Below are 21,049 nucleotides of genomic sequence, written 5' to 3'. Positions count from 1 at the left end.
AAAATTTTTTCACCGTTATTCGGAACGATTCGTGTCCTCCGGTTCAACCTGTACTTAGGGGAGAAGAGCGATGGAGATGTTACAATCCAGCGACGGTTGGGAGCGGGAGACGACCGCTAAAAGCAGCTGCACGCGAAACATGGGAACGCTCTGTGTGCACCACACAAATCACCGCCATGGGTTATAATCAAGGGGCTCGTCCGGATTCTCCCACTCTACACCTCTCTCTCGCTGCAACGACTTGAGGAAAATACCTTCTTTCTCCTCCACCTTCCTCCCCTCCCCCCCCTCACGAGCGCTTTTCTTCCGAACTTCACCCCGCCGCCGCCGCATTCAGTCATTTCTTTGCCACGCTGCCTGCCCCCTTGGGATTTGTCTATCGAGAAAACAAGAACAAGCACACCATCCAAGATGACTGCTCCATCGACAATCAAGCAGCGCTTCCTATCTCACCCCGGCGACCTGGGTGTCGTAGCTGTCGGCTTTTCCGGCGGGCAGGTGAGAAGGGCTCCGTCTTGGTAGGACAGTGACAGCTCGTGGGCTGACGGGTTCTGAAACACAGTGCAAAGCTGGAGTCGAAGCGGCGCCGATGGCTCTGATCGAATCTGGACTCCTTGACCAACTTCGTGAAGACCTTACCTATGACGTGCACTACGACAACATTGTCCATGACTATGCGGACCTCAAGCCCGCCGAGGACCCGGATCACCGGGGCATGAAAAAGCCACGCGCAGTGAGCGCGGTGACCGAGAAGCTCAGTCAACAAGTGTACGAACATGCCAAGGAGGGGAAGATGGTTCTGACTCTCGGGGGTGACCACTCGATTGCGATCGGGACGATTTCCGGAACCGCCAAAGCCATCCGCGAGCGACTGGGACGAGAAATCGCGGTCATCTGGGTAGATGCACATGCCGATATCAATCTGCCGGAGGAAAGCCCCAGCGGTAATATTCATGGCATGCCTGTGGCTTTCCTTACGGGGCTCGCCAAGGAGGAAAAGAAGGACATTTTCGGCTGGCTGCAGAGTGAACACCGTTTAAATTTGAATAAGCTGGTGTATATTGGGCTGCGCGATGTCGATCGTGGAGAGAAGAAGATTCTCCGAGACCACGGTATCAAAGCTTTTAGCATGCACGACATCGACAGGTGAGTCCCACAGAGACTTGTTATGTATGATTACGTCCCTAACTGGCCTGGCCGTCAGGCATGGAATCGGCCGTGTGGTCGAGATGGCGCTTGCACACATTGGCAACGACACCCCGATACATCTGTCATTCGATGTCGACGCCCTCGATCCGCAATGGGCACCTAGCACTGGCACTCCAGTCCGCGGAGGCCTTACTCTCCGCGAAGGTGACTTTATCTGTGAATGCGTGCACGAGACTGGGAACCTGGTTGCTATGGACTTGGTCGAGGTAAACCCCAGCTTGGAAGCATTGGGCGCCAGCGACACCATCCGCACGGGCTGCTCGCTGGTTCGTAGCGCGCTGGGCGATACTCTCTTATAACCTATATGTTCTCTTCCTGGTCAAGAGATGAATTTCCTTGCACATGTTGGTAGTTAGATCGTTCAGTTCTGAGCCGCGATGGCTCCAAGGCAGTTAGTTTCTTGCACTTATCAACTAGCTTTGAACAAAGATGTCGTTAGATCAAGACAGTGAATAATTGCTATATATTATCATTCTACCCTTGCTTGAAGGTATTTCGACTTTCTTCAGGCTTCTCCCTCACAGCTAGGCAGTCCAGCCAATCAGAGCGCTCGTCGTCGTCAGGCAACTAGGGCAACTAAGGCCTAAGGCGGTAAGGCAGGAACCAGTTTGTTTGTTTTGTTTTGATCGTCCATGAAATTTGTTTTATTCGTACAACAAATGAATTGATACGACAGTAATTACAACTATGTCTTTTGTCTCGGCCTAGGGACCGCCGGTATTTGCGATGGCCTGGACGCTGCAACCATAGTTCATATACCCAATTCCCTCGGTGCGGAGACCTCATGCAGACGTGGCTCAGTCGTGTTTATCTCTGATTGACAAGCAGAAGGTGGGCAATCGCCCCAGGTTTTTATGCATACAATGCTGTCTTACTTGTTCTAACGAAAGGGTCTAGCTATTCTTTTCGTTTATGCCTGTCGATCTGGCTAGGATCATATCGAATTCGTCTTTTTCACATAACATCAACCCAAAGCAACTCGCCTGGTTGTTCGCCCAACTCAGAAAAATACCAGGCATCATTTATAAAATCAACAACGCCTTCTTTTTCTCGTCGCTTTACAGCGCTTGCATTCTATATTTTTTTTTTCTCCCTCTGAATTTCTATCTTGTTGTGACATTGCATCGGCTTCCGCAATCAAAAGGCACACATTCCCCAACCCCGACATGCCGACGTACAGACGAAGAGCAGCGAGGAGGCGGTATCATTGGCCAGAGGTGCAATTGAATATCTGGCTCATCACGGTGCTAGCAGGCTCGGGGACTTGTCTTGGTATCTTTGCATGGTTTATGGCAGTTCAATCGCAACTACATTTGGGTACACCATGGTAAGTTTCTTTTCTCTACAACAAGCATCACAGGTTGGAACAAACATACTCATTCTTTTTGCTTCTTCCAACAGGCTTTTCCCATTCATGACCGTTACTGGGGCTCTCGGTGTCGTATTCGTTCTTGCCATCCTTATCCTTGCCGCACAGCGATTCCTCCTACCGGGGATTATAATAATCGGCAGTTTTGTGCTTTTTGCGTTATGGCTGACGGGCCTGATTGAAACGGGTCTGCAGCTATACGGTGTTCAGGCAAATGTCTACTCGACATGTCAAGATTATGTGGCGGATATGCCGTATTCAGGAAATACAGTTGAAGCTCTGGCTTGGTTGACGCAGAGTAATATATGTAAGTCCCATCCATACCCAAGAATTCGTTTCCGTATGGAAAGAAAGTGCTCTGCTAACTACAAATGTCCTTCGCACTTTAGGTAACTGCTGGAAAGCCGCTTTTGCCTTCGAGCTTATAAACACTATTTTTTATTTCTGGATGATGATCATGTCCTGGCAAGTGCACCGCGATGCCAACTGATGATCCGCGCGCATCGTGGGTGCTTGTGCTATGTTGAGCCGATTTTTCGGCTATGTATGATGCAATTAGAGGCGAAGCAGGCGTTTTGTATATATCGCATGTTGCATATGACTCTGGATTATGATAGCTTTTACTCGAAGAGTCCGAATTGATGTTCTCTTTACGAACCTAGAAAGGGTTAGACTTAGGGTTAGCTTGGCTTATCGGCCCGATCGAGTCTAGGCCGGTCCTCATCGAACTTAGATACTTACTTTCTTACTTCACCTTTCGATTCTACGAAGACAATTCTCTTGGCTCCCAAAGTGGCGAGGATGCTCCCAGCGATCAATGACGTCGTATACTACGGCAAGCATCGATGAGTGGACAACCACCGAGTCAACATCCTCCGGATAGGGCTTGGCTGTAACGGCGATGAGATCATCTACTTGTCTTTCTTTATTGATAGTGATATTTGATATCAGATGTGACTATTTTGTAGATTACATATAATAAATTGGCCCTTTCCTCCACGTCGCCCAAATTTCCATTGACCATCTTCGACTCCCATCGCAAGACAAGACAAGACAATACATAGATACCAACCACATTTAATACATACGTCCTTCAAAATGAGCAGCAACCAGCAAGCCTCTGGCAGCGCCCAGAACGAGGACTACCTCGACAAAGGTATGGCCATAACCGCCCCTTTTTGAATAGTGTTAAAAAGTGTCTTGCTTCGTCGGCATGTCTCTTAACCATCTACAGGCCTCGGAGCGGCAGAGAAGAGATTCGGCCAAGGCAAAGTCGATCCTCAAAAGATGCGAAGCACCAACGAGAAGATCACCGACGGTGCGAGAAACATGTTTGAGAAAGTGACTGGGTGCGTCTGCTCTCCCTCTTGAAAAAACTCACCGGCATCTACCCGAGTATGTTAGGCCGAAGAATGCTAATGATTATCTGTCTATAGAAAGAAAGTTCCGGAAAAGTTCTCTAATTGATGGATCATACGCCGGGGGGAGGTTATATCGTTCGAGCCTGGGGAATATGTGTCATCCATGTAACATAGCTCCGATGACATTATCACTACTGATGATAATTGTTAGCAATACAACCCAATCGTATGAATAACGTACTCATATATTCAGAACGCTGTAATACACTAATCATCACCTCCCAGCCGTATAGACCCAAATTGAACGAACTCCCAACGCTTTCTTTCGTTCATTTGAAAACGCCGCCCTTATGCAAAATATACATGTGTTGTCGCAGTTCATCATGGCATATAACAATACCATTCCAGAAAAAGAAAAAAAAAAAGTAACAAGATCAACCATTATCCGCACCAATTGCTTCTGCAGATTCATCGAAATCTCCATTCTCAAATGCCGCCAACATTTCCTTCTCCAACTCGTCCTCATCGTAGTCCGCATTCTCTGCGAAGCCATCCTCTTCGCCGCCATAGCCATCATCAGCTTCGTCCACTCCTCCTGCTGCTGTTCTACTAGGCACACCAACAGCCGTACTTTCATTCAAATTGTTTTCAGAGTTGCTCGACCTTTTCAGTCGCTGTGCCAGTCGTAGTTCATTCTCTTTTTCTCCAGATTCCGTCAATTCACTGTCTGCATCTCCTTCTTCCCGCTTTCGCTTACGAGAAGGATCTGTCTTGCCTAGAGTGACAGGCCCCTTTTCTGTCTCGCCTTCTGCTTCATCGTTTTCCGCGTCATCGACGTAATCTTCATCTTCATCTTCGTCATCATCGTCGCTTTCGTCATCACTTCCCAGAAATTCCTTGAGTTCATCATGTACTGCAGCTTGCTCTTCCACGGTGTATCCGACACGTGAATGCTCTGTCATGCCGGACGACCTGATAATCTCGTCGTTGACATCTTTTCTCCCTGTTAGTACTTGGTATTTCATCTTTGTTGTTGTCGTTGTTGTAACACTTACTGAGATCGTCATCTGTAAATGATACACCTGTATCATCATCTGAAGAAAGCCAAGGTGAGCTACCTAGAACAGGCTCACCGCGATCTTCCGGGTGGACTGGAATTAAATATGGTTCTTCATCCATGTGTCTCCAGTGCGTTAAGCTGTCTAACAGCCATTGTGTTGTGACGATCTTGATTCGAGGATATCTCGTTGCTTCGCGTACTTTAGCTGTCCGGTTTCGTCCTGCCACTAAATGTGTCGTTTTTGACCCTATCTTAGTCGAGACAACGACACCAAAGCTTTTGGCCCAGAGAGAAATATCGGCATTCTGCATGTCAGTCCCCAGCGGCAAAACTCCTGAAAAGACTACGACGACGCCTCCAAGAACTCTGTGCTTAATCTGTGGCATGACAGTTTTGATATCAGGCAGCAACTCTAGTTCGATATCTTTATCCCGAATAATCCTCTCACCCCTAAGAGCGGAAACTCTTCCTTTTCCCAGGTTCCTTGTGCGGCGCCGCTCGTACTCTTCAAAGAACTCCTGATGCACTTTTTCTAACCGCTCTTGTAAATGAAACAGCTCTGTGTCGTGGTCCTCAAGCAAGTGATGCTTTGGCCGCGCTATATCCTGAGAATCTTCCATGCTTGACGATGAAGTCTCACTATCGGCGCCTGCTTGCGATTCAGAGGCGTCATCTTCAGCATCAAGCTCTTTTTGTTTCTGAAGCAGCGGCCTATCTTCCACTTGATGCATGATTGTTTCTTCTTGCTGCGTGGCTTGTTCCTGAAGCATTGACGGGTTGTCTCCGCCACCCATAGTTACAAGTTGCTCCAACGCCGAGACTTCGTTCCCAGAGACTTGAGCCTGCGTGGAGCCGTTGACATGGTGTTCAGTAGGGGTAGCTGCAGCCTTTTTTTCTCCATGTTTGGATTTAGCCTTTCCTGGGGTTAACTCCTGCTTTTTTGGTAAGAAGCTTGAGTTGATATCGCCAATGCCCACAAAAAAGTCATAAGGTGACACTTTAATCAGATTCGGATTCCATTTCCAGACATCGCCGCGGTCGTCAATAATTACGACCATCTTCGTGTCGACGGGAAATAGACGTTGCAGGTTCTTTGCTGTAAGACTGCCGCTCTCATCACGACTTAGAATTCGATCTCCAAAGAGTTTACGATCAGGGTCGACAATGTTTGCAATATGTTGCGCATACGCTCTGGTACCCATTGTGTAGATGTGTAGCTCGTAAATTTCGGAAATGTTTTGTAGAAAGCTTTCCAGTCCAGGTCGAAGTTTGATATAATACCAGCAGCCGCGCATACCCGGGCCGTCATCGGTGAGCTGGAACGCACGAACATCTTTAACAGCCTCATGGTTTGGGTTATCTTTGTCTTCTTTCCATTCCCCGACTGTTGGATCCACAGTTGCGTGTATAATCGTTTGGTCCAAGTCAACAACCAAGGACAGGCGTCTTGAGGCCAACAGCCGGCGCTTAGCGTCTTCTTCCACTCGTGTAGCCTCTCTTTGACTAACTGTAAGAGCAGTGTTGTCGTGGGTCATTTGGATTGGCGCGCGCATCGAGTCCATAATATCCGTATTGTAGTTCGCGCTAATATAGAAAATTGTGACGTCAGTAAAACTTCTTGAATAATGCACATACGAGAACTTACGCAGTCATGTCCTTTCCACACTCGGCGCACATACCCCCAAATTGAACCTCGTGGGCACATGGTTCTTCGATTTCAACAACATTTACCCTTACTAAATCAGCGTTGCAGTCCATGAACAAGATACAATAATAACTTACGGTTCGTCAATAATATCTCCCGTAGAGATTTTCCACTCCAACACATTCCCATCAACACTTGACTCGAATTTTATGGGAAACTCCCTTTGAACCTCGACATCATTGCCCAGCCCATCGCCCTCGATGACAGTAGTCTTGTAGACATACCAAAAGAGATAATCACCCCGCTCAACCGTATCGCCCGGACGCTTGAGCAGCGATGTCACGGTGATGGGGTAATGGAGAGTGGGCGGCAGTCGCAGAAGCATATCCCGTAGATCTTCGAATTTATGAATTGACACCGACAGCCCACCCGCTTTTGTACTAAATATCCTTTAACCTGTAGAAAAGTTCTGATTTTCTTTTCTTCAACAAGTCACACACGAATCACTGGGCCATTTCCCGAAATTGTGCTCGCCAGCGTCAACCGACCTTTACCGAGTTGTTGCGAAAGCTCAATGTTGCCACTCGCAAAGATGCAACCGTGAAAGCCAACTCGCGAGAAAAAAGATGTGTAAGAGGTGGTGACAATTGAATATGTCAATTCCTCGATGTAAGGTAGAGTGCGCCCAAATCAATCTGCGATGGTTCTGTGCGTGGCGAGCGTACGTAGTTGAGAGGCGATCAACAAGTCGAATGCGGGGACGCAAGGTAGCTAGCTAGGCAGAGGAGGCAAAAGAATAGACTGCAGCTGGTTCAGAAAAGAGAGGAAATATAAAAAAAATTTAAAGAAGAACGATAACCATGAATGTTCACGTGTCAGGCGGAGTTGCGTTTGGTCGAGGACGAGCTTTGCGCGGCGATGACTTACAGGCTGGGGCTAGTTGATAAACAGCGTAGGCGGTCGAGTCGCGCTGCAATAATTTTGAAGCTTATGAATGTATCCGGCTTAGCGTCGACGGCTCGCAAAGCTAAGAGCTTCCCTATTTGGAAGTGTCATGTGACTCACTTGGGTTGCTCTGATCACTCGAGGCAACAGCAATTTTTCTCCTTTTTTGTATATGTATTTGCATCCTGCTCCATTGCTATATATTGCTACGTATATCTGTCACAATAGATCGATGATCAGTCATTAAGGAATCCGATATTGTACATCGTAGGGAGGCTTTGTATGCGGAAAGCAGCAATGAATCAAAAGAGAAAATTAGACAACTAGAGATTCAAAGAAATAAGCTAGACTGGGTTTCTATGTCAAAACAATCTTATTCCTTGTAAGCTGTTCATTTATGTTCACACAAAGACAAGTCAATGTAACCTCTATCTCTCCTGCACGCGCATATGCAGTTGTCGGTGTTTGTAAGCCGTGCATTTATAGCAACCTGTTGTTTACTTGGCCTTGGCAAGACCGACGGCACCGTTGCCCAAGTCGTAGACGCTATACCACTTGCGGAGGAAGGCATCTCCGAGGATGGCAAGAGGACCAACAGGCTCAGGGAAGTCCATACCCATGAAGGCACTGATGCAAGATCCCTGGACCTCGAGAATGTAATCATATGCGGTAATAGAGAAGTTGTGTCCGCTTAGGGTGACAGTGAGGTCGGGGAGGGAGTCGCGTTTTGCGCAGTCAACGGTGTACTGTCCATTCCACGATTTCGAGGCGCCAATTTCCTTGTTCCTGAGATGATATTAGCATAGAAACTCTTTTCGACCCTGACCAAATAAGAATGATAAGATTGGCTTACAGAAGCTCAGCAAGGGTGGAGGGGAGAGCAATAAGGGAGGTACCGGTGTCGAGGATAACACCAGTGTTGTCAAGCTCAGCAACGCTGTCACCGAAGGCAATGGCGTCGAAGTCAACTTCCCAGTAAGCCTTGCGGCGGAGGGGGATCTTGACTAGTTCTCCTGTGTAGTGGCTCTCATCAACACCACCAAAGGTAGCCTCGGAATTATCACCTTCCTTGTTGCTGTCGCCGAGGTAGAAGGAAAATACAGGCTCATCAAGAGACTTTTGGTTCAGCAGGTTGTAGAAGGGAGGGACGATCTTGTTGACAGAGATGGTATCAAACCCAAGACCCAGAATGCCGTCGAAGCGGCCGAAAGCGAAGGCCAGGCCTGGCTCGTTGGTGGCTTCTGCGAAGTCTTGATCTTTGATCGAGAGATCGCCGATTGTCACCACGTCGCGAGACACGAAGCCCTCAAGGCTGCCTGAGCCGTACTGGATGGCAAAGTCGCTACCGTTCTGTTTGAAGGTAGACGAGGCCGACGAGTCATACTTGCTGTGCAAATAGCAAGCAATCGAGTTGCAAGAAGACGAAGGAACCCACAAGTTTGAACTGCCCGTATCAAGGACAACCTTGAAGTTCTGTGGCGGCGTGCCAATAGTGATCTCTGAGTAGTCTGAATGACAGAAGTCAGTGGGGTTTGTATACATGCTTGAAAGTCTAACTCAGTAATCACATACACTGAGCGTTTAGAAAGTTGTCAACTAGCACATCATGGCCACCGTCCGCGTGGATGGACGTGTCCTGGAACATGTCCTCGGCCTGAGAAGGGCGGATGCCCATGTACTTCTGACCCAAGGAGCGCACATGGTCATTTAGGCTGCGTTTATCCTGTTTTGAAAACACGCCGGGTCAGTTTTAAACGATGCAAAAGGCACACGAAGAGTAGTAGGCCATACAAACTGCTCAGATAGGGGGACCTTGTCCAGCTTGAGCTTGTGCACCTTGGCGGTAGCAGCACCGACCAGCGCGGCAGCTGCGAGGACGGAGGTAGTCTTCATGGTGAACCAGACCAGTCTTGACTTTATGATGGATGGAGTACAATCTTCACAAGGAGAGCGAAAGACAGACGATGGAAGTATATAGGAACGATAGGCGTTGTTGTTATTGGAGATGATGAGGATGAAAGAAAGAGGGATGATAAGTAAGTAGGCGCCGAGAGTGAGATAGCTTTCGGGATGACGGACTATTAGGTGCTAGCCAGGCTGCAGCCGCCAGCAGGTGATGACGATGGAGCACAGCGGGCCGGGAGGTTGGGTCACGGGCAGCCAATCTGGGCGGTGGCTGCAATCACCACACCGCAACCAGGGCCTCGTGACTTCCCGGCAAGGCACCCACTCTTGCGTGCCTGATTTGCCCCAAAAATAAACAGCGCACTGCATATGCCATCGTGCATACCAGGAGTTATGCTGTTGTCTTCCGAATATAAATGGAATCATAACATATTCAGAGAATTCCAAAAAAAAAAATGTCAGGTTTTCTTTTACGCTGGTGTGGCTAGCAGGTAGGTTCTCCCGCATGCATATGATATGATAAGATACACTCTATTTGACGATGCTACAAGCAGTAGACCCCAGAATTATAATGACACGATGAAGCCAACCTAGTAAATAGAGCAACCGACCCAGTAGTTCCCCCTTACCGGTAGAAATCGAATCTGATAAGCATAGCGGTTAGTAAATTATGATTCCGCAAGTATAGCCTGAATGGCGTTATCTGGGAGAGCATACTTATCGGCTTCCTGGCTAGTCTTCACTTGGCTGGAATATGCATCTTCCAAATCAGATTGGATAATGTTGTAGCGATTCTTGCGAACGGCGCGCAGGCCGGCTTCTTGCATAATAGCCGCGATAACGGCACCAGATAAAGGCTCGTTTCGCACGATCAATGAATCTAAATCCACCTCGGGGGACAATGACATTTTTGCTGCAATCGTGGTGAAAATCAGTCGGCGTTCGCGGCGGTCACGAAGTGAAGGGAATTCGATTTTGCGATCGAGACGACCAGGGCGAAGCAAGGCAGGATCTAGTGTATCGGCTCGGTTGGTGGCCATGATGACCTTGACATTGCTGCCCTGGTCGAAACCGTCCATTTGATTGAGAAGCTCTAGAAGAATACGCTGGACCTCACGATCAGCGCCTGTCTGTGCGTCAAAACGTTTGGTGGCAATAGCGTCGATTTCATCAATAAAGATAATGGCCGGTGAATTCTCGCGAGCCATACGGAAAACGTCGCGGACCATACGAGGACCTTCTCCCAGGTATTTTTGGACGAATTCCGAACCAACCACACGGATGAAACTGGCTGTAGTGCTGTTGGCCACAGCCTTGACCAGCATAGTCTTTCCAGTACCCGGAGGACCATAGAGCAAAACACCGCGCGGGGGATCGATACCTGGTAAAGTTTGTTAGGGTTGAAGAGTCAGAATCCGTCAAGCAAAAACGTACCAATCTGCTGATAGAGGTCGGTGTGTGTGAGTGGCAGTTCCACAGCCTCTCTGATTTCCTGCTTCTGCATATCCAATCCGCCGACATCAGCATATGTAACATCTGGTTTCTCATGTGCACCCAGCATAGCAATGGACGAATCCGCTTCCGGTGGGAGAATATCGACTAGCGAGTTCGAATGTCTGTGTAGGGCAACCGATGACGATGGCTTCAGTTTCTCTCGGTCGAGGGTAGAAAGGATGCGGACCACATAGTTGGAACCGGTTGACGATTGTACGATCCCGGTACTGTCACAACGATCAGGTTGTTTAGCTTTGATACCAGTATTTCAGTCGAGGTGGATTATCTCACTTTTGATCGATAGCTTCCATGAACTGGCCGATCACCAGTGGAACACTTTGTATCCGCTTGATCTCTTCTTGGGCGCGAACTAGTTCTCGTTTCAAACTCCTATACGTAGCAATGAACAGGTTTAGCAACAGGGCAAGAGCCGCAACTATCAAGTCAAATCTTGAGGGGAGAAGCGATACCTCTGCTCGTCTTTGATGTACTCCTCTTGGAGATGAATGTACCTGGCAAATTAAGCGTTAACTTCGGCCATTCAGACCATTCTTAGGGCACCTACTCTAGATGTCTTTGTAGACGCTTCAAGGTAGCGTATTCATCGCCGCTATCACCACCGGTTCCATCTAATGAATCGATGATAGGTACCGAGTCAGCTGGAGCAGGCCGCTTGTGGATTGCCACGCTGTTGGCCGGGTTCTCGACGGCGACGTCAGCCATGACAGATGACAGGCTTCAGGTTGTATTGGTAGGTCAATGTATGCTTTCGCAAGAATCGTCTTGGGTAAAGGCTTCAATTCAAAGTAGAACAGGAAAACTAGAAGTGATGGTGCTGGCAGATTCAGATGGTTGGTTGTTCGGAGCTTGATTACAAGATCAAGCAGGAGCTGCCCGGCCGCAGAGCTCCATTCGGCATAAATCACGTGACGGTGTTTGATCTTGCTGGGCATGAATACACCGACCGACTCGCACATTTTCCTACTATTTCTCGCAGTCATTTACATCTTGTTCTACCAAAGCAAGTCTTTCAAATCCTACTTGCCCTCCTCTATGCCAAACGACAACCATGAATCAACTGACTGACGAGAACAGAAGAGGATCCAACGTAAGATTCTTATCTCGGTGTTTGCTAGTCGACGCGTTTGTTCTGTGCAATCAAAAGATCGATTTCAAAGTAGAACAGGAAGTGCATTTGGAAATTAGAAGAGTTAGGCTTCCGGATCCAAGGTGCTTGCCAACAACGCTTGAAGAAAAAACGGGAGCAATGGTACCTGATTACGTTAACGTAGCCTTGCAACAAGGAGCAACATAGAGGAGTGGGATGACGATCGCGGCATTTTATTTGCGCAAGACGTATAACTATGTACTCCGTGCCTAGTCTGCACCTAATAATCAATCGGTTAGGCATGTCCAGATGCCATCTGGTATCTGGTGATGAGATGAAAACTAGTCTTGATGGGTCCGCCGTATCGGTAAGCTCAAAATATATATAGCTCAGGCACGCCCCTCCCTCATCGAACACGCTTCATTGTTCCTTTACTCTCCCTCCTGGAATTAGAATTACTTAACCAGCCTCGGTCTTCGCGCCTCTGCCCATGGATGCCGGGCTTCAAATGTCGAGGGAAAGAGCTACCCAGCGACTTCACCGGCATCGTCCGGACAGAGTCTGCTGGCTTAGAAGCAAGTCTTGGCGGATTGAGAGAAACCATAGAATGGGCATGCCCTCCTCAGCCATAGGAGATTGACGATCCCACCTTCACAACAGAGAGCAGTGAAGCACATGTCAAGCACACAGTCGTGCTGGCTGCGAGATTTCGAAGATGCATGAGTCGTGACGGTCGGTCTCGCTATCGCAACAGTTCCCCACTCGGGCGGTGCTGGCCAATAACATGCTGCTACTCAACCCGGCGAGTGCCAAGCGGCTGCGTCCCAAGCGGGATTAGTGCAGCCACAGGCGCCCTAGCCGCTTCTGGCATAGGCAGGCCAAGCCACTAAGAATCCGGCCTTAGTCACGCAGGCATGAACTTCCAAGTTCTTTGCGTGCTTTTCCCGTGAAACCCCAACGCGCTCTTTATCCCACCCCCCCAGCATCCGAACTTGTGCCAAACTCGCTTGCTGCTGTCCCATTTGCTGCCAGCCTGTCATACTTACTACGTACTGAACTGCTACGTACTCTATCTACCCTTTCCCGTGTTTGTTCCGGCTTTATCGCCTCCCTACCTAGCGCCCCCCCCCCCGATACGCACCGCCCTCTGAAATTATCACTCCCTTTAATTCTCTGCTGCTCTCCACGGCCCTACCATCATTCCTGCGCCTCCACTTTGCTCCCCCCTCCCAAAAAGGATATATGCGGTGCTCCGTCGGTCGCTAGGCTCTTTTACTACTTGAAGGTAGGCTGAGTCCCCCTGCCTCTCTGATTGCCTGTCAGGCTCTGGATCTTGGAACCGCTTTGCCTCCAATTAGCTCGATGACCCGCCAACGCACTGGCCCGTTCATCAGCACAGCGCAACACATGAGGTGCCGCGATACTCGATTCTTTCAATGCATCAATTCTATTTGTCGTATTTTATAGATTATTATGAATGCTGATCGGGGAAGAAGAAAAAAGAAAGAAAGAACCGTCTGCTATAGGGCCTCCTTCCTTGCGAACCAACAGCGCCTGTAGTCTCTGCACGCGGCTGCCGCTCTGGCTGGCTCCTTCCTTGCCATCCAAGTCCCGTGACCACGCCCTTCCCTCCCGCAACTTGTCACTCATCGCACCGCAAAGCGCTATTTTCGGAATACCGAACGAGACTCCTTCATCGCTCACTCGCATCACAGCACCGTAGCTAAACCAACCTCGTCAGTAAGTAGTCCTGGTTTCCTTTCCATCTCTGATATGCGCATACACACCGTCCCTAAAGCCGGCGTTTTGTCTACGTCGCGCTTGCCTCCTACCAACTTTCAGTGCGATGCACCGTCACTCTCTTGACGCGTCTAGAACATTTTTCTCAGGCGTGACATCATTCCACATCTCCTTGATGTTTACCTTGATCTCTGGCATTAATTAAAGCCGTGCATTTTTGACGCGCTACCAATGGCCATTGGCGCGTACTTGTCGATGACTTACTGATCACGTTTTCGTCCAGATGGGTTGGTCGATCCGCACGATATGAATGCGTGGCTAACGGACGCCTCCAATATTCCCAACCATGACAATGGGACATTCAATGGAACCATCGACCCATCCATGGCTTTCCTCCAGCCATCTCCCGCTCCGCAAGATCCTACCCAATTCCAGCGCATGTTTCAAAATGGAGTTCCTCGCAACGTCTCGCCTGGATTCCACAATCCCAACCAGGTGATACCATCGAAAAGGCCGAGACCAGAAGATGGGTTGTCGATGTCTCCAAGGCAAGCCCCAGGTGGACTGGCAGTGTCACGTTCTCAAACGCCTCAGGTCCCCTTCCCAGGATATCAACCTCCGGCAAATGGAAATCCCCAATTCGCACATCACCCGGCGGCCTATCAGCATCTGCAACAGCAACAACAAAGAGGCCCCCTCAACACATCGCAGTCTCCCGTCCTGCAAGATTTTGATCAACACGGCGTGCAGAAGATGCAGACCTCTTCCCCTAGTCCCTTTTCCCCCGCAGGCCCGGTTGCAAATCAAATTTCCACGCCTCAGTCCGACCAAGGAAGTCGTGTCAACACGCCGCAAAACAGTACCTTTATGCCCGCCCAAAATTTTCCCCAAGGCATGCCACCCCAGTTTGCACAATCAGCTTCCATGTCTTCAGGCCCAACGCCAGCCTCCATGCAACCTCATATGAACAATATGCAGCAGGGATTTTCACCTCAGGCCATGGCTGCTCAGCAGCAGCGTCTATATCAGATGCAGTTACAAAACCAAGCTCGCCAAATGCAAGTCAATAATCCTGCAATGGTAGGGCGACCATCTGGTACAATGAACACTATGGCGGTAAACCCTCAAATGGCCGCCTTGCGACAGATGCAGCACAACTTGTCCCAGCAGAATATGCCTAAGGCGAATAGCCCCGAAATATTTTTGAAGACTCTGCAAAAATTCATGATGGCCCGTAATCAGCCTCTGGATCTTAATCCATATGTCAGCGGTCGACCTATACATTTGATGCAACTTTACGCGACAGTTATGAAAATGGGCGGTTCAAAGAAGGTTTCAGCGACTAATATGTGGCCGGCCATTGCTCAGACCCTGCAATTTCCACATCAACAATATCCGAACGCCGCGCTGGAAGTCCGAGACATCTACGCGAAAAACCTAGCAAGCTATGAGCAAGCTATCATCATCAGCAGTCACCAACAAAAACAAATGGATAATAGCATGCAACAGAATTCCCTGCAGCGCCAATCTGCAGACGCCAATACGATGCAATATCAGCAATCCCCTGTTAAGCCAGTGCCAGACTTTGAAACGCAAAGTCCTCAGCAGTTTACGCCCTCCCCCCAAGTTAGTGCGACAATACCAAACAATATGCCACCAAGCGCAACGAATGGCATCTCAACTTCTCAGCAATCTCGTCAAGCCAATCAACAACCGCCTCAACCCCCACAGAATCCGAGCAGCCAAAGACCGGTAGCTCAACAAGCGCAAATACCAGTTCCAACTGATGCATCCCCAAAGCCGCAAGTCGCGCTGTCTGGAACGGCAGCAAAGCTATCGGCCGCAGCCACGATTAAATCTGCACCAGACTCCGAGTCGGCGCCTTCTAAGAGTGTCAAACACCACATTGATCAGACTTTCAAGGCAGCTGTTCTCCCAGATAATCACAGGCATGGACCAGTGGTAGTGGACGAGATTTATCAACTTGGAGAAGAGATCACGAGGTTGAAACCCAACGTACCTTCTTTTGGCGAACTAGGTGTTATCGACATTCATGCTCTAACTATGAGCTTAAAGTCTGGGATACATGCTGAAGTGCGCGTGGCCTTGGATACTTTGATGACTTTGTCTTCCGAGGCAGCCGTTCTTTCACTAGATAATTGCGATGATCTTGTGGAAACATTAGTGGATTGTGCGGAAGAGCAGCTCGATTTACTAGCTGAGAATGCAGCTGAGGTTTCTGATGAAATGCTACTGCCGTCTTATGAAGAGGTGATTCGTGGCTGCCACATAGAGATGGCATCACTCTTGGACGTTCAGGAGTTTGGCAGTTTAGGCTATGAACTTGACCGCGCGGCTGATAGAGTTCTCTGCATAACCGCAATAATCAGAAACTTTTCGTTCTCAGAATCAAATTTCGGCATTCTAGGCAGTCTTCCCGTCGTCAAGATGTTCTCCACCATCATTCGGTATTTAGGTACTCGGAACATGCTTTTACGAACCAACCAAAATAGTCTGGAATTTATGAAAGATACCGCCACGTATCTGAGCAATCTGGCTCAAACGGTTCATCTGCCTGGGAAGGAAGAGGCATCTTGCTTGCTTCACTTCCTTCTTTCATTTGCTCCTTTGCCGGTGCCTACGTTAGGCGTGGACGGAGTAACATTCACACCATACAACCCTTCCATTCACAGATATACACCAGCAGCAATTGACGGCCTTGCCAAGCTCCTTGCTCGAGATGAACCCAATCGCATGTATTTCAAAGCGATCTTTGATGAAGCTAGCTGTTCTCCCCAGAATGAATTGCTAACGCGCGCATTTGCTCTGGCTATAAGCCCTGTTCCTAACCAGCCACGGAAACCACTAGCATTTGCAGATGCTCGCAAAGTCTTTCTCATGCAAGGACTATTAGCTGCCGAAATCCTCACAGGCCTTGCGGACGGAGTTACTGCTCGAACCTGGCTTCAGTCAACCGATGGCTTCGCCGTCCATCTTCTACGATTGTGCTGTCTGCTTAGCACAGAACGGTTGCCCCCTCCTACACACCGCCATCCACAAGCACGTGGCCAACCGGATATGGAAGCTCATGCTTATGTATCCATCATAAATCGAGGGTTGAATATCCTTCAAAAATTGGCAGAGAAGTCTAAGCGGGAGGACTCCGTAACAGGAGCTCCCTTTCCACTAGGCGTGCTACCCAAGCGAGAAAGCCTCTTGGGCGCGTTGTTAACACCGAACTTGGATCCAGGTGTAGTGAAGCAATTGATTGCATACGCAGGACTTGGGGAGTAACTTGGAAATTATTGTCAGCCTCGAAACCAAAACATTGTAACTTTGATAGTTTCTTTTATTTTTCTTCCCTCTGCTCTGATTGATACCTTTTTATGTGTGTGGAATATTCATTTAACTTGTATCTTTAAAAACCGAACTGCGCTCTTCTGAAAACCAGATACTCGGGATTCTGATGTTCTTGATTTCTGCAGCACGATCACCTTTTTTAACACGAGAAGATATGATGGCTACGTTTCACATGTCCATATATAAAATTCCTGGTTATACATTCATGACTAATTCCTGTGTACATGACTTAATATCAGTGTTTTACAGCTTGAGCTTTTCCAGGAACCTGGCAAAATTTCTAATCGTTTCATATATACGTCTTATACATGTCTACCTGATGAGTTGAAGATTTGGAGATTTTGAGTAAAGGTCAATTGAGGAAGACGGAAGGACATTCGTAGACCTTCGTGATACACATTATAAACTAACGATACCATTCACACGACGCTAACAGAACCGAGAGCCCTAGAAACTTTTCGCGCAAAAGAAAGGAGATGGTAAACACATGAAACGATCCAGAAAGTCGTCACGAAGAAGGAAATAGGGAAAAAGGGGGATGCATGCAACTATATAAATGTACAGTCAATTCGCCACAAAGTGGTGGAAATAATGCAATGAGAAGAGAAAATGGAAGAAAACAAAAGCCAGGAAAAGTAAGAATGCACGTAAAACGCCGAGTGCGAGAGAAGAATTGAATAGAGGAATAGAGTCAAAAAGGACACTTGGGAGATCGCAGAGACAACGGATACGTCCTAGCCTCCTTTAAACGCACGCATAACGAGAACCTAAATTATCTCAATTCTTGTTCTCACGATTTAGAAATTCCGGTCGAGAAGAAATTTTTGAATTTCCTCTTTCCGCCAACCCTGCCAGAGAGAAATGGATTAGATAAATGAACTTGACACTCCGTGGGACTTAATCTACCAGACAACATACCTTGACAATTATGTGGCCGTTCAATTGATTGATAGTAACTTCGGATTTCTTCTTTGACTTAGAAGGGTCAGACTCCACATTCAAAGCTCTAGCAAGGTCAGACTTCAAAGCTTCCAAGTCGCCTTCAGTCTTTTGGATTTTCGTTAACCGTTTTGTTCCACCAGCTTTCGTTACCAGATACACGGGCAATTGATTGGATGGCGTGCGTCGAACAAAATAAGGAAGGTTGGTAAGTTGTAGTGGTGGTGAGGATGATGACGGCGTTTGAGCTTCTACAGGCGTAATAGGTGTTCGTGTCGAGGATGCACTGGCGGGGAACTTGCGGGAGAGTTTTGCGAGAAATGTTCTGGATTGCTGGACTGGTAGGCTCGGTTTAGGTGATGACGAGTTATGGGACAGTTGCTTTGCAATTCCATTTCCTGATGTCCAGTGTTAATGTTTTGCGCTCTTGATTGGCCATAGTCTTGGGACTTTTGGCCATTAAAAATGGGCGAAAGACAGGTACTCACGGAAGGCAAATCGCTGCTCCTGGTTGTGAAATAATGAGAATTGACGAATTGAATTGAACGAAGACAGTTGATGTCGCATGGTCGACACCGCGGTCGACGGTCGTGTGAGTGAAGCCATTTGATAGCTGTTTATTTTTCGCCGTTAGAGACGTTGAGTCCTCGCTGAGCAGGCTTGAGCAGCGCTTAGACAGTCTGGCCTTCTGGCTGATTTGAAAAAGAGAGATGCACGATAGAGCAGCAGCTGCAAGATCACGGCTTGTCGACCTCATGCAATGCAAGTTTTCCCGCTCCGGATTCGCGGCAGAACAAAAAATACGTCCCTTTATGCGCTAGTCCCAGTAAGTCTTAGCGGCACCGCAATCTTTCCCACTCACATTTTCGCCAGTAAAAGTTTCCCACATTCAAAACGATCGCTGGATCCCCTCCTCCGCCCCGTGTGTTCACAACCTCGCCTTACTCTCTCGTCTCTCGCTGCGAACTGCCGTTGCAGCAATCATGGCAGACAACGCTCCCCCCTCTGCAGAAACGCTGCTCAAGGGCGCCGCTGCCCACCCACCCAAAACCGCCGAGGAGATCGCCAAAGAATATGATCTCCTCCCGAAGTTGATTCCTTACCTCGACCGTCATTTGGTTTTCCCTCTTCTCGAGTTTATCAGCGGCCAGGACGATGAAAACCTCGAGATTACCCGCTCGAAATATGAACTTCTTAAGCACACGAACATGACAGACTACGTCGCCAACCTGTGGCAGGAGATCAACAACACAGACACAATCCCCAACGAGTTCGTACAGAAACGAGAGGAGGTTCTGGCCAAGTTGCAGCAGTACCAGGAAGATAGCGAGAAGATCACCGAGCTGTTGCAGGATGATGCTGTCGTTGGAAATCTGCGCAGTGACAAAGCTGCCAACTTGAAGTTTTTGGAGGAACAACATGGCGTTACCATTGATAATGTTAACACATTGTTCGACTATGGCCGATTTCAATACAGCTGCGGTAGTTATGGAAATGCAGCGGAGCTTCTTTACCAGTTCCGTGTTCTTTCCACGGATAACGACAAGGTTTCGTCTGCCACATGGGGAAAGTTCGCCAGTGAGATCTTGACAACCAGCTGGGAGGCGGCCATGGAAGAAGTCCAGAAAGTCAAGGACTCGATCGAGACTCGTCTGTTCAACAATCCTCTTGGTCAGCTACAACACCGTACCTGGTTGATCCACTGGTCTCTCTTCCCATACTTCAACCACGAGCCCGCACGAGATACCCTGACCGACCTTTTCTTCTCTCCCGCTTACATCAACACCATTCAGACGAACTGCCCGTGGATACTCCGATACTTGGCCGCTGCCGTTATCACGAATCGGGGTCGCGCTAATAAGAACACCAGCGTCTATCAGAAACAACTGAAGGATTTGATTCGCGTTATTCGACAGGAGGGATATGAATACTCGGATCCTATTACGGACTTTATCAAGGCTCTATATGTTGAATTTGACTTTGAGGAGGCCCAGAAGAAGCTCGGCGAAGCCGAGGAGGTGCTACGCAGTGATTTCTTTCTTGTGTCAGCGGCAGACGCCTTTGTCGACGCAGCTAGGCATTTGATCTCTGAGAGCTATTGCAAGATTCATCAGCGCATTGATATCCGGTGAGTCTTCGTAATTTTGATAGTCTTTTGTCTTCTGCTTAGGGCTAATGTTTTGCGTTGCTAGGGATCTATCGACCCGTCTAGGTCTGGACCAGGACGAAGGCGAGAAGTGGATTGTCAACCTTATCCGTGATACTCGACTTGACGCGAAGATTGATTACAAGGAGGGTACTGTCATTATGAACCACCCTCCTCAATCAGTCTACCAGCAAGTCATTGAGAAGACCAAGGGGGCTTTCTTCAGAACTCAAGTTCTCAGGTATGTCCTTCCGTCAATTCTCAATCTTCTCCTTCCCGCAGTTCAGAGTTTGGCTAATCCTTCGTTTAGTGCGGCGGTTGCAAAGTAAAGTTGAAGATTACCACGACATTACTGTTGTAGTGGTACCACAGTTGCGACTAGTTCTATCAAATGTTCTTATTCGGTTGAAACACAAAACACGGAGCTTCCATTTCAGGCGGGAGGCAGGCGTTCAGGTTGTCTCTTTTACTTGTCTTGTAATTATCTCCTTTTTTCTTTTTCTGGGTTTACATTTCTGATGGCCCCTCAAAGCTTGCACTGTCACTTGAGGAAGAGACATGGTCGTTTGGGATACAGAGAGAGCCTCCCACCTGGAGATCTCAGAGAAGAAGAAGAAAAAAGTATAGATTTTTTTTTTTTCTTTAATGGTCAAATTTCTTCTGATGCCAGGATATTTTCTGATTTTGCTTGCCCTATTGAGGGCCACAGAATTGGATTCTTACTATGATTATCCATTGATATGGATGTATGTATGTATGTCGACATGG

At 48.2% G+C, this 21,049-nt stretch overlaps 7 protein-coding genes across 7 annotated transcripts; 5 read left to right on the top strand and 2 right to left on the bottom strand.

Annotated features, from left to right (window-relative positions):
* Positions 1 to 411: 411 nt before the first annotated feature.
* On the top strand, positions 412 to 1,508 carry UA08_01508 (Arginase; the record flags this gene model as incomplete). The annotated part of the gene is made up of 3 exons (XM_020261179.1): positions 412 to 498; positions 563 to 1,146; positions 1,205 to 1,508. 3 exons carry the CDS (start codon positions 412 to 414, stop codon positions 1,506 to 1,508), a joined length of 975 nt encoding a protein of 324 aa, XP_020123045.1.
* An 867-nt stretch (positions 1,509 to 2,375) lies between these two features.
* Positions 2,376 to 3,068, top strand: UA08_01507 (hypothetical protein; the record flags this gene model as incomplete). Its single annotated transcript, XM_020261178.1, has 3 exons — positions 2,376 to 2,536; positions 2,611 to 2,885; positions 2,968 to 3,068. 3 exons carry the CDS (start codon positions 2,376 to 2,378, stop codon positions 3,066 to 3,068), a joined length of 537 nt encoding a protein of 178 aa, XP_020123050.1.
* A 608-nt stretch (positions 3,069 to 3,676) lies between these two features.
* Positions 3,677 to 4,045, top strand: UA08_01506 (hypothetical protein; the record flags this gene model as incomplete). The annotated part of the gene is made up of 3 exons (XM_020261177.1): positions 3,677 to 3,734; positions 3,813 to 3,927; positions 4,015 to 4,045. 3 exons carry the CDS (start codon positions 3,677 to 3,679, stop codon positions 4,043 to 4,045), a joined length of 204 nt encoding a protein of 67 aa, XP_020123051.1.
* Positions 4,046 to 4,373: 328 nt separating this feature from the next.
* Positions 4,374 to 9,482, bottom strand: UA08_01505 (hypothetical protein; the record flags this gene model as incomplete). The annotated part of the gene is made up of 10 exons (XM_020261176.1): positions 4,374 to 4,933; positions 4,995 to 6,583; positions 6,645 to 6,731; positions 6,782 to 7,093; positions 7,572 to 7,614; positions 7,710 to 7,750; positions 8,091 to 8,375; positions 8,443 to 9,097; positions 9,162 to 9,312; positions 9,381 to 9,482. The coding sequence occupies 10 exons, from the start codon at positions 9,480 to 9,482 to the stop codon at positions 4,374 to 4,376; spliced, it is 3,825 nt and encodes a 1,274-aa protein (XP_020123052.1).
* A 680-nt stretch (positions 9,483 to 10,162) lies between these two features.
* Positions 10,163 to 11,711, bottom strand: UA08_01504 (26S protease regulatory subunit 6B-like protein; the record flags this gene model as incomplete). Its single annotated transcript, XM_020261175.1, has 5 exons — positions 10,163 to 10,875; positions 10,929 to 11,215; positions 11,280 to 11,378; positions 11,459 to 11,500; positions 11,554 to 11,711. The coding sequence occupies 5 exons, from the start codon at positions 11,709 to 11,711 to the stop codon at positions 10,163 to 10,165; spliced, it is 1,299 nt and encodes a 432-aa protein (XP_020123053.1).
* Positions 11,712 to 14,142: 2,431 nt separating this feature from the next.
* On the top strand, positions 14,143 to 17,130 carry UA08_01503 (hypothetical protein; the record flags this gene model as incomplete). The annotated part of the gene is made up of 1 exon (XM_020261174.1): positions 14,143 to 17,130. The coding sequence occupies one exon, from the start codon at positions 14,143 to 14,145 to the stop codon at positions 17,128 to 17,130; it is 2,988 nt and encodes a 995-aa protein (XP_020123046.1).
* Positions 17,131 to 19,118: 1,988 nt separating this feature from the next.
* On the top strand, positions 19,119 to 20,610 carry UA08_01502 (Eukaryotic translation initiation factor 3 subunit E; the record flags this gene model as incomplete). Its single annotated transcript, XM_020261173.1, has 3 exons — positions 19,119 to 20,263; positions 20,328 to 20,522; positions 20,592 to 20,610. 3 exons carry the CDS (start codon positions 19,119 to 19,121, stop codon positions 20,608 to 20,610), a joined length of 1,359 nt encoding a protein of 452 aa, XP_020123047.1.
* Between the last annotated feature and the right edge of the window lie 439 nt (positions 20,611 to 21,049).

The sequence above is a fragment of the Talaromyces atroroseus genome, assembly GCF_001907595.1.
Source record: "Talaromyces atroroseus strain IBT 11181 chromosome Unknown scaffold_1, whole genome shotgun sequence".
Classification (NCBI taxonomy): Eukaryota; Fungi; Ascomycota; class Eurotiomycetes; order Eurotiales; family Trichocomaceae; genus Talaromyces; species Talaromyces atroroseus.
Note: the sequence above shows the minus strand (reverse complement) of the source record. Positions and strands in the feature narration are given on the sequence as shown.